General features: G+C 38.6%; 1 protein-coding gene across 1 annotated transcript; it reads right to left on the reverse strand.

The window, feature by feature from the left end:
- Positions 1-1879: 1879 nt before the first annotated feature.
- LOC123749694 (RRM_RCAN_like domain containing protein Sra) lies at positions 1880-12662 on the reverse strand. Its single transcript, XM_045731814.2, has 4 exons — positions 12371-12662; positions 9676-9849; positions 9052-9226; positions 1880-8072 (listed from the first exon to the last, which is right to left on the reverse strand). The coding sequence occupies exons 1-4, from the start codon at positions 12575-12577 to the stop codon at positions 7915-7917; spliced, it is 714 nt and encodes a 237-aa protein (XP_045587770.2). The 5' UTR covers positions 12578-12662; the 3' UTR covers positions 1880-7914.
- Positions 12663-12757: the final 95 nt, after the last annotated feature.

Below are 12757 nucleotides of genomic sequence, written 5' to 3' on the forward strand. Positions count from 1 at the left end.
TAGAACCCCAAGCACAAATACCATAGTTGAGATAAGGATAGATAAGGGAGTAATAGAGAGTCACCAGAGCAGGGCGTGGTACATAATATCTGATCTTAGAAAGAATGCCCACAGTTTTTGAAACTTTTTTTGATATATTTAGAATGTGTCCCTGGAAATTCAGCTTGTTGTCAATGAGAATGCCAAGGAATTTGCCATCTAATTTGTTACAAATTTGGGTATTGTTTATTTTGAGATTTATAAGACTAGAGGATTTATTGCCAAACAGAATATAGAAGGTTTTGGTCTTTTAAATTTTAAAGTACAACTGGAGAAGATCATCAAGGCAAATGTGAGGGACCATCGACAAGCCGCCGACTTCCTGTCCTCATCGAGGCCACTAGTGTTAGTGGCCCTCAATTAAATTCAGCTTGAACTACTGTACTGACCCTTCCCAGGATACAGCCCCACAACAAGCTAACACCTGTGTTCCTATTTAGAACTAGGTGGACAGAGGCATTAGATGACAGAAAATGCACCCAACTATTTCTGCCTCACCCAGAATTCCGGGATTCGCAACCCAGAACAAACCCACAAACCCACCAGTTTGTTCTCGGGGTTGTCGCCGAGAACTTGGGTTGTTTGAAAGATTTTCCCACAGTTCAGCAAGGAGGAGGCCTGGTCGAGGACCGGGCCGCGAGGACGCTATGCCCCAAAATCATGGCAAGGTAAGGTAACCCTACTGGTGCTACCAAGCTTTCCAACAAGTCCACAAAATATTATTGTACTAGTTACCTGCACTGATGATATCCTTGTACATAACCAAATCCACTATGATATTCAGACAATCTTAATTAAATTGCATACACACAGCTTCATTGCTTGTCTTCAAGATGTTTTTGATCAGTTGCCCTTCATTCAAGAAAGTTTACCTAAGACAAAATTCAGGTAAATTTTGACATTTTCTGTCATTTCTGAACACTTCCGCCATTCGTTTTGCTCCATTTAGGGGCATTCTTTCCCTTCTCATACATACCCATTCTGTAATCAGATACATTTTCTATAATAAGGCCTTTCACTATACAATACAACATTCTCTAGTCTGTTCTTCTGTGACCCCTCTTTATCCTTCTTATTATTTCCTTCTCTTTACATCCAATTATTGTTAGGAGTGTCAATCAACCAAATTTTTTACTATTTTTGTTTTTAACCAATTCCTTACTATGCTAAGTACCACCTCAATTGAGTCCTTTTATCTGTCCACTAATTTATGTTAGTCTCATTAAGTTAGTTTCCTTGCATTCCTTTATCCCTCTTGAGTGCATGCATGCTTACTTGTGTCATGGGAAGCGAGCGCCACCTCTAGTTTTTCCGCATAGCATCTAAAATCTCCTTCCCCCTGTGTGTGTTTGTAGGTGGTGGGGGTTATTGTGGTGGGTGTTTATTTATCAGTGTCTATATGGAGGGGAGGTCTAAGTTTTTATGGCCCGCCTGCTAGACTTCTCGTACCTGGTGTATTTTAATTTTAATAGTCTGATGTTTGAATTCTTTGTTGAATTGGCTCTAAAGTATTGGATGGAGGTGTCTGTGTTTGTGTAGGTCAAGCTAAATTGCAACAAAAATAATATTTAAACAAATGATTTTTTATTAAAAAATGTTAAGTGTGTACATTGCTGGTATTCATATTTTTCATGAAGCTGCTAATCCCATGCAGCTTTTTAGGCCAGCAGGAATAGATTGTGTATGAGCCACTGGCTCCTGTAGTGATGGTCACGGCCCTGAGCACATGCATAAACATTTAAAACGTGGGGAAGGGGCAAAACATGCAAGGGATCAGCGGCACAGCTTTACCTTGGCACTAATGAAATAATTCACTCTAGCAGGGTAACAAGACATAATCCAATATAATGAGTCTTTTAATGTAGTTAAGTAAACCAAGAGCATTGAGAAATAAAATTTGCATAATTTATATTTGACAATAGATGCAATTAAAATACAGAAACCTAACTAGGTAAAAAGGCAGCAACAAACAAAATTAAATTATATTTCTACAAAATGTATGATACAGCATCATCGTTACCAGTTATTCATAATGCAATGTTGGTATTGGTAGTCAATGGTGATGTAGCATCATTGTTACAGACCAGTTACTCATGGTGCAACAGTGGCGTTGATAGTTAATGATGATGCAATGTCAGTTATCATAGAAAATCTTAAAATAAGAACCATTTCAACAAATGTTCTTTTTGAAAAGGCACAACAAAGAAAATTAAATCTTGAAAACAAAAACATGTTTGGCTCCATCAACTCAGTTTGAAGATAAGTAATTTTTTGTAAAAGTTGTCTTGTAAAAAATCTTGTCGTCTTGTAAAAGATCACAAGACGACAGTACATAACAAGGAAAAAATCTTCAACATGCTCAACTTCAAACCAAACTAAAATATTAAAAAAAATAGGCCATTAAAATTACTACCAAATTGGTACAAACTTTTTCTCATAAAGTTCAGTTTTATAGGATTTGAAAATACCTGCTCAGGCTCCTTATTGTGGGCACCCTTAAGCACTCTGGGGCTCCTTATTGTGGGCACTCTGTCTTTTACAGTGCGAGTCTGATCAAATTATATATTTTTGTTTAATGCTATTCATTGATTTATCCCTTAGATTGCTCAATTATTTCACCCTATACACATAATTATTTTTAAAATTCAAACAAACATCTTTTTATGAGTTCACATATGAATCAAGTAATGAATGAAATGTGATTCCCTCTTCTGGTAGGTTCTTCAGTAATGCAGTGCTGGTCCAGTAGTGCATTAGGCCCCTGAGATTACACTTGCTTACTGGCAGCCAAAGGAAGAGAACTATTAGGAAAAAGTATCAAGGCATTACGATTATATAGAACTTGGAAGGGATCAGGATAAGGATTTGCGATAGGGGGAAGAAATGGTGCCCAACCACTTAAAAACAGGTATTGCATGCACCGACCTGCATGAAGCCAGTCCGTTGCTCTACTGTCCAGCTCAAGTGGTTGGGCTGGAGCCAAGAGCAGAATCTGGCTCTCTACGAGTTGAGGGGAGCTTGGGGATCAGAGATCAACCTAAAACCAAGAAAGAAACCCACCAGAAAGCATTAGCACAACAAAACAACCAAATGTTTGAATAAAATTTGGTACCGTAAGATAAAAAGTTGAGTATATCCTGCTGTAATGTAAGTGCTCCATCTGTGTTGCACCTGACCACCCAAGTCTTCCAGAGTTTCTGTCATCTCTCTTTCACAAAAGAGCCACCCAAACCCCAAGGAAAAGACGGGGCTTACATTAATTAAAAGAACCAATTAGTAAATAGAAAAATACAGCCATGGTTTACCTGTGGAATAAGATGGCAGAAGAGAGCAAACATAAGTTTCGTGCTAAATGCCCGTGCACAACACGAGTGCAAAGAGGCTGAAGTACATCCAATAAATAGCATAAGGCCAATACCCTGTTGGTGCACCCAAAGCTCAAGCCCTGATATTGTTGTGCACATACTATTGGCAAAGAAAACATCAGAACAACAAACTTCTTGACATCATGAGAATGTGGAAACACAGCTGGCTGGAACCACCTTATAGAAAATCAGCAAGACTCATGCTTAACAACATGGTAAATACAGATTTTGTAATCCAGGTCTCAAACCTAAGAGCATGAGGAGCATGCAAATGACTGTATCACAACAGGATAGAGTATATGGTGCATTCCAGACCCCCTCCTCTGGAAAGTAGAATGATAGAGAATGCTGGAGGCATAGAAATGAATTACAGGGCATAAGACACAAAACCCCAAATTAGTCGAAAAGCACGAAGCTTCCCATCCGAGAGCCACAAGTCAGAAGAAAATTTGTGTTGATAAATGAGTCTTCAATAGAAGAAGACACTACATGAATTTTGAAACCATTTTTGGTATTTTTCTTCATTCACCCACACTTATTTGTTTTCCCTTTTCTTTTATTTGTTTTCTTATTTGTTGTTCAAGGAATTAAAACAAAAATTTAGATGTAACTTTTTATCCAAATTTCAGCTGGTATCAATATCAGAATTTAATTTGAAATTCTGTATATCCAGGGAAGTAAGCTATACAGTACTGTGTATAGAATTTACTTTAATTGTAATTTTTGTTTAAATACCTGTAGTAACTTATCTACAAAAAAAATAAGTTTAACAATATTTTGTTTCTAATATTTTATGAGCACTATGGTGATCAAGAGCTGAAAGAATTACAAACTTCAAGGGTAAATACTGCTCTACATGTTGGAAAGCTGTTTAATCAATTTAAAGCAAAATTTTATGGTTCATCGTCATTTTGAAAGTAAAATTCTGATATGTACCAAATCTATGATACATATCAGGATGCAAATGCACATAAAATTTGACTTGGCAATGTTAAACTCGGTTCCGATTTCTGTAAGAGAAAATGGTGTTACAGGCTTCTCTTTTTCTGGCTCATCCTAGCTTCCTCATGTCTAGGTATTTGTCACTATTTATATCATGACCTCAGCAGTCATGCTATGTGCCATAGGCGCATCTGTATCACATTCAACAATCTTGGCCATCCTTAAAATTGAAGATAAACTGATGTTTAATCTTGGCAGTCTTTATTGTTTAAATGTAGGCAAGGCATCTCGCTCTTAAGAGATTTGTTTTCACCCTAACTTTTTGTCATGAGAAACCTTCAAAATCATTGTTCTTGTCATCTGAATTAAACAGATCATCTGAAGTTGAGGGACAACAGTCCATGCAAAACACTCCTTTATGTAGCGGTTTTGGCTAGGCTCCAAGTCACTGAAAGTTCAGTTATTTTTATTAGGTTGAGCTTAAATCTTTTATAAAGACCTAGATCCATGGATTGCCCTGAAGAAGTGGTGCAAGCACAAAGGCAAGCAGCAAAAATCAGGTCGAGTATATATATGTAAGGTTCCTTTTTTAATAGATCACTTGAATGTTCCTTAGATGAGGTCTTGCTGGTCCCATGGATTGAATCACATACAGTCAAGTTAGGTTGACATTCTGCACAAGCGCAAAACGATCTTTTGGAAACCTTCCTATTGAATCGTACTGCAGAAAACTTGATCTGGCCTGGAATAATATTTGAAGAACCTTTCTAGAATAAACTCCAAACTCCTTAATATCTATTTGCCAAGAAACATTCTTGATAATTGCTAGTTGGTCTGTGATCATTACCCGACTGCCACCAGATGGCATCGCTACACAATTTCCTGACTATGCGCCTCACATTCTACCTTACACAAAGCCCCTACAAAAAGGTTAGCAGGGACAGATAGAAGGAAACAGTAACAACTAAATGTTCTATTTGGCAAAGAGCTAGTTATATACTGTACAATCAAAGTATGATTTCAGAGCTATGTCATTTGATTGCTCCCTTAGGCAAGAGTTAAACTGGAAGGCCAGCGATTACAAAATATAGAGGGGGATTAGTTCATCTGTGCTGTAGTGTATAACCAGATGGAGCTGCAGGGAAAGAAAGCAACTTGCATTTCAGGAAGGCCAAACATCACGAAACCTAGACCCTTTAATTGTTTAGGTGACAAAAATGCCATCCAAGAACAACAGTGTTGGTGGAAATGTGGAACCTTAAGTAGGTGCCAGGATGCAAGCATACAATTCAACTAACATACTCTTCAAGCATTGATGTCAGAACAGGATGAATGCCTACTGGATAGTGAAATCAACAGATTAAAAGGATAAGGAAAACATTCATTACCTTGGCTACTGAGCTTAACCTCTCTGTACAGATTACAACCAAACCTTCATACAAGACACCATAGTAGGAAGAATTTTATGTGGGATTCAGGAAAAGTGAATCTGAGAAATGATTGGGAACCTAAAATGCAAAATATAAGCCCACAACTAAAATGAGATGATACACAGATGGAATAACAAACCCAACCCAAACCAAGATTTGGCCTCTCTCAAGTGAATTTCAGTCTTATGTTTAGCCAAAAATTAGAGATTAGGTGCACAAAAGTGTCCATTCAGACCAAACTTAAGAAAAGAGCATGAAGCTCAATGACCGTAGTGACAATATATATATATATATATTTTTAAGATTGACACATGTTAACTTCCATCTCCAATTTAAGTGTTATTAAATTTTAGGATAATATTTAACTAAACACACATTAATTTTAAGGTTTGTCCAAAATGCTGCATATTACTGTATTAGTGGTTTATGTAAAATATAAGTACGTATCTAAGCACTGTAATCAGATCCTATATAATATTTGTTTAAATAAATTATTATTATTGAGAAATACACCCTTAAGCATGAGATCCTTGGATGAGGGACGAAGCCACAACAAATGCAGGCAGATAAATTCCAACCTCCTATCGAGAGGCCAGTTGGGCTCCTGGAGGAAATTAGAAGATGTTGAGGAATGCCTTACTAAGCTTCATAAAAAGAAAGCTACAGAACTAGAAAACAAATGAAGCAGCTCTACAAGAGCCCCATAGAGAAAGTGTCCAGTTAGCAGTGAGCTTCCACTCGGAGAAGAGCTAAGAAAGGAAACGCATAAGAGGAACGGACGAACATAAAGAAACACAGACAAAGCTTGGCAGAGTGCAAGATACCTGCTAGTCACTGTTTACAATGGTAACTGACAACTGGAGTACCACATGAGCCAGTCATTGAGGCAAGCACACACACCAGGAACCAAAATTTCCAAGGAACCACTATGATGAATTTTGAGAAAATCTTGGGAGCCAGATTCAGCCCAGGGACACAAACCATGACTCTGCCACCTGACAAACCAAATAAAATCACAAACATTTTTGGTTATCCAAGATTAAACAAAAATTCTTAGTCATACTCTCATTCCAATAAATTTAAGATTCTTAAGCAGATGAAGTCATAATAACGTGGCTGAAAAATGTTGACCAAACCACACACTAGAAGTTGAGGAGACGACGACGTTTCGGTCCGTCCTGGACCGTTATCAAGTTAAGATTCTTAAGTACTGTAATGTAGAGTATTATTTTCTTCATGAGAACTTTTTAAACTTTAAATGCTCTCCCTCCATTTCTTAGTATCTTATGATGAAAAAACGGGTTTTCAAAACCTGTTATAATTTTCAGTTTTTCTCAGAATATGATAAACTTGAGGACTCATAAATATATATTATTTATATTTACAGCTTTATCTTAAGAACTAGCACATAATACACATTTCTTTACAGCCACACTTACACTTCACATTAAATAAAACAATAGAATTCTAGTAAAAATTATATTGCACTACATATATATATTATCTGATATAAATTTAAATAATTTAAACAATTTACAGAATGATAATCATAATAAATATTACAACTATTGCTTCATTAAACTAAAAAATATACTGAGGAGCGAGAAACCCTCACTACTGAAGAGCTCCACATCAGGCACTGATATTGTCAGAGTGATTTGATTCTGGTATTCTACTGTACAGTGCATCAATAACATAAACAGCAAAACTATAGTGATGATAATCCTACTTTGAGTTGACTAATATCCACACAAGCTATATAATATTTATTCAGTTTATTTAGTGGGAAAATATGCCTCTGAATAAAGTTGATTAGTTCATATTTGCAGTAAAAAGCTCTGAGAAATTCATAACACTGAGAGCCCCAAGAAGCCATGGAACAGTGATGAATACAAAATTAAATGCTACATAACCAACAAATAATGAAACAGTCAAGAGGTCAAAGTGATTCAAGCAAGTAACTAATCAAAGTAACAGTCACTTAACAGCCAGCATTGACACTCAACCTACTACAGGACAAAAACAAGTTGGGATTCTATAGACACCACGTGAAGATCCAGAGAGCCAGCCACAGGATTTCATTGTTTTATATGAATCCAGACTAAATGGGATTCAAATGTACCTATACTTCACAGGAATCACTTTTTGCATGTGGGACATGGAGTAGGCCGACGAGATGGTGAAATGCGTCGTCTTGCACCTCCCTGTTCCTCGTCATTGGCTAGACTCTCCTCACAGACATGCACAATAATTCCAGGCTTATCTTCCATGGCTGGATGCAGTTCGTGGGCTTCCCCTAGAAAACATGGAAAGAAATATACAAATTTGTAAGGTAACATCATGGGATCACATGCCGAGATTTAACATACATAAGATCTAAGTTGACATACACATAGAGATCACACTAACGTGATGTATCAAATGAACAAATCCACAAGGGCCGTGACGAGGATTCGAACGTCCGATTCGAATCGGACGCAGGTTTGAATCCTCGTCACGGCCCTTGTGGATTTGTACACATGCATCACCTGTGACTATGAAGATCAAGTTTGTCGTGTATCACAAGAACACCATCTTTCCATATCTCCTCCTGTCCATGATAACAATATGTGAAAATGAAGTGTGCAATAAAATGGTGGAGGAAGAAAGGGTAATTGTATAATCTTACATGTGAAATTTAACACAATATGAAAAAAAGTTTCTACATTTGAAAAACTAGACTTTCAACCCAAATAATAAATATAAGGACAACTGGATTATCTATATTACTTTGAACCAGCTCATTGATATTACAAATTGTGTATCTGAAATACAGTAATGTAATAACTAGTTAAAAATAATTACCAGTTTGAGTAAAATTGTAATACCTGTATATACATCATATAACAGGCTTAATTCCAAAACTATTTAACACCTTAAAAGTATTTTAATTTATGAATCAAAGTTTACTAACATTTAATATTATTTCTACTGATAGACTAGTGAAAAGTATTCAATCTAGAAAATGCAGTACAGGATGTACGCTAATTGTGACAATATAGTTAGCTGAACACATTGTCTATAGCATTTTTTAATAGTCAATACCTGGTGGTTATACACCTGTTATCAGTAGGCTGTAGAGGAAGGCTCAGTCTCCAAACAGTCATGGTATGATCCAGCTAACATTAGGCAACCATTTTGATACACAAATAGCTTATCTCATCATTCTTAAATAAAATACAGAAAACTGCATGGAATTAATTACTATGGAAAGTTCAAACACTTTAAACAATTACCTGGAACAAGTTGGGCCACTGCTGAAATCAGATCATAATTTATGAGAGGTTCTGCCTCATCGATGGGTTCCCAACCCACAGGTGGCGATGCAGGAGGGGATATCAGGAACTGTTTTTCCCGTTTTGGTGGTTTGAGGTGAGGTCCACCTTCTCGATTGCCTCCAAGAATTATTGGCTAATGGAGTGGGAATCACCTTGTTATTGTAGTAACAAATAAATTTTAAAATGCTTCATGAATATTATGGGTAATATTTTGGTTTAAATATTTCAATATACCAGAACAGTAATGAGATTCCACAAAATCAAAAGACAAGATAAACAATACCTTGTAAATAATACTTTGTTAACAGGGATAATATGCTGAGAATAAGTTGTAATAATGTGGTAACACAACCCACACATATGCGATGAAAGGATAGTGACAGACTGAAACGCTGTCACTTTCCTTTCATGTGTGTTGGTTGGAGTGTCAGAGATGATAATTGTCACTAATATTCACTAGACTCGCATTAAATCTCCATCAATCAATATATCTAAAATCCAAAGAAAGGTGAAAATAAAAATATTTTCTGGCCATTTACATTTAATACTGATTACCTTCCGATGCTAAAGAAGTGATCTCACCTGGGTGAAGTAGCACTTGATGACTTCCCCATTAAACTCTGTCATGTGGAGGTTATCACGTGCGGTAGAAGCTTGTGCATGTGAAGCAAAGTTTACTCTCACTCTTCTGAAGCTCCTGAAGTATTGAAATGTGACACTTTTGTCTACATCATGAAACAACGACTCAAATATAACCTGTGGAATGCAAAAAATGATTTGATCACGTACAAAGAGCAGCATTTTTAGGACATGCAAATAGATATCACATATGGATTAATGGATGTATTTAAAATTTCTGCTTATACAAAATACAATAGATGATTTTAATCGTGCTGAGCACAGACAATTACAGACTGGTGAAGTAGATGTAAAGTATTAAAGAGTTAATCTGTGGGTCTGAAGCACAGTAGAAGACTAGGTGATGAGTGGCAGACTTTGTAAGAAAGTAAAGTTGCAGTGATTACAGTTATGAGGAGTGGTGAGAAACATGGCCACATTGCAGCAGTTTGTGAAGGTAAAGTCAAATATTGACTCATTTGAACTGTAGAATAAATGTGCAATCCCTCAGCAACTTTAACTACTTTTATTTAGTTTTTTAAAAAGAATAAAAAATAAGTTAAACCATAGATTTTTCAGTAAGTTTAAGTATAAAATATTACCACAATCTAGTCTGCATGTACAATATTTAGCGAGATTTAAATCAAAGTATGTCAGCCACTGAAGTTACAAGACACACACCTGTCAAGAACGCTGGTTCTGGCAAGAACCGGCACTTCAGCTCTAGTGGCACCTTTCTACATGTCTACCATTACAGTATTTCATTCTACAACCCAAAGACCATACACATAAAACATACACCAAGAACTTGCATTAGAAAATAGTTTAATATTATTCCTTCGGCTGAACAAATCTACATTTGTAGTGAAGAGGACAGGTTGGGTAGTTTAGAGGTTACCACGGAGGACGTTATTGTATTAAACAATTAGAAAAATTAAAGCCAAGCAAGTCCCTAGGGCTAGATGAAGGATTTTATACATAATTCTTTAAACTTGCTGAACAATTTATATATGTTACCTTATTTCTCGTTTTGCATCAATTTTTACTCCATTAGACTTAACATTAAATTAACTAAATTATTATAAGTTATGCTCAAAACTCTGTGCATTAGTTTATATATAATATACAAGTTATATACCCAATAATCAACCTTAACATGCTCTATGTATATTTTCTAAGTACAATTATTAAAATTTTATAAATTTTGCCCCGAGGGGCGAGTTTATTGGGCAGCGTCACTCATCCTGTGAGTGGACACACCGCCATAGTGACAGTATTGGGCAGCATCACTCATCCTGTGAGTGGACACACCGCCATAGTGACAGTACTGGGCAGCGTCACTCATCCTGTGAGTGGACACACCGCCATAGTGACAGTATTGGACAGCGTCACTCATCCTGTGAGTGGACACACCGCCATAGTGACAGTATTGGGCAGCATCACTCATCCTGTGAGTGGACACACCGCCATAGTGACAGTACTGGGCAGCATCACTCATCCTGTGAGTGGACACACCGCCATAGTGACAGTGCTGGGCAGCATCACTCATCCTGTGAGTGGACACACCGCCATAGTGACAGTATTGGGCAGCGCCACTCATCCTGTGAGTGGACACACCGCCATAGTGACAGTATTGGGCAGCATCACTCATCCTGTGAGTGGACACACCACCATAGTGACAGTATTGGGCAGCGTCACTCATCCTGTGAGTGGACACACCACCATAGTGACAGTATTGGGCAGCGTCACTCATCCTGTGAGTGGACACACCGCCATAGTGACAGTATTGGACAGCGTCACTCATCCTGTGAGTGGACACACCGCCATAGTGACAGTATTGGACAGCGTCACTCATCCTGTGAGTGGACACACCGCCATAGTGACAGTATTGGGCAGCATCACTCATCCTGTGAGTGGACACACCGCCATAGTGACAGTATTGGACAGCGTCACTCATCCTGTGAGTGGACACACCGCCATAGTGACAGTACTGGGCAGCATCACTCATCCTGTGAGTGGACACACCGCCATAGTGACAGTACTGGGCAGCATCACTCATCCTGTGAGTGGACACACTGCCATAGTGACAGTATTGGGCAGCGTCACTCATCCTATGAGTGGACACACCGCCATAGTGACAGTATTGGGCAGTGTCACTCATCCTGTGAGTGGACACACCGCCATAGCAGCATGTACAACACTCCCCAATAGGAAGAAAACCCGCTGGGTTGTTCATCCTGTGGAGTACAATTATTGTAAATGTAAAGTGGTCATGTTTCTTGGGTAAATATTTCCCACCTTGTTAACGAGCGTGTGGTTCCTACTCCCTGGCTGTAGAGTCTCGTTGCTGTTTAAGATTCAGCTTCTAGGAACAAAAAGTTCCAAGTAGCACGAACTATGGTGAGTCCCTAGTGGACTTGCCTGGCACAGGAGCGGGGCAAGTAGCACGGGCTATGGTGAGCCCGTAGTGGACTTACCTGGCACAGGAGCGGGGCAAGTAGCACGGGCTATGGTGAGTCCCTAGTGGACTTACCTGGCACAGGAGCGGGGCAAGTAGCACGGGCTATGGTGAGCCCGTAGTGGACTTACCTAGCACAGGAGTGGTGAGAGTCTCCTGCAGCAATAATAATAATATAGGCCATGTGTGAGGTGGACTTACTCGGGCCTGAGGGTCGTCGAAGGTGTTGGGGAGGAGGTTGGTGACGATGATGGCGGTAGGAGGCTCCTGTGTGGCCGCCGCCGCCGCCTCCTCCTCCGTCACCGGGTCCTCCACGCTGTATCCGGCTGCCTCACCTCCTTCCTCGTCCTCCTCTTCCTCACACTTGCTCCCCGCCGTGCCTATGTCCTCGATCAACATGTCTTCCATACACTGGTAGGTTCAGCAAGGCACAACAACAACTGGCAGGTGGGAAGGGTCGCTTTCTTCACTACTCCGGCCTCGCCACTCATCACCCCTCACAGAGAACTTCTGCACTAACTATTTCATTTTAGCTTATATGCTTTTTAAATTCTATATTTTACTTTTACACGAATGTGACCCGTCATT

This window comes from Procambarus clarkii, chromosome 4 (assembly GCF_040958095.1).
Source record: "Procambarus clarkii isolate CNS0578487 chromosome 4, FALCON_Pclarkii_2.0, whole genome shotgun sequence".
NCBI lineage: Eukaryota > Metazoa > Arthropoda > Malacostraca > Decapoda > Cambaridae > Procambarus > Procambarus clarkii.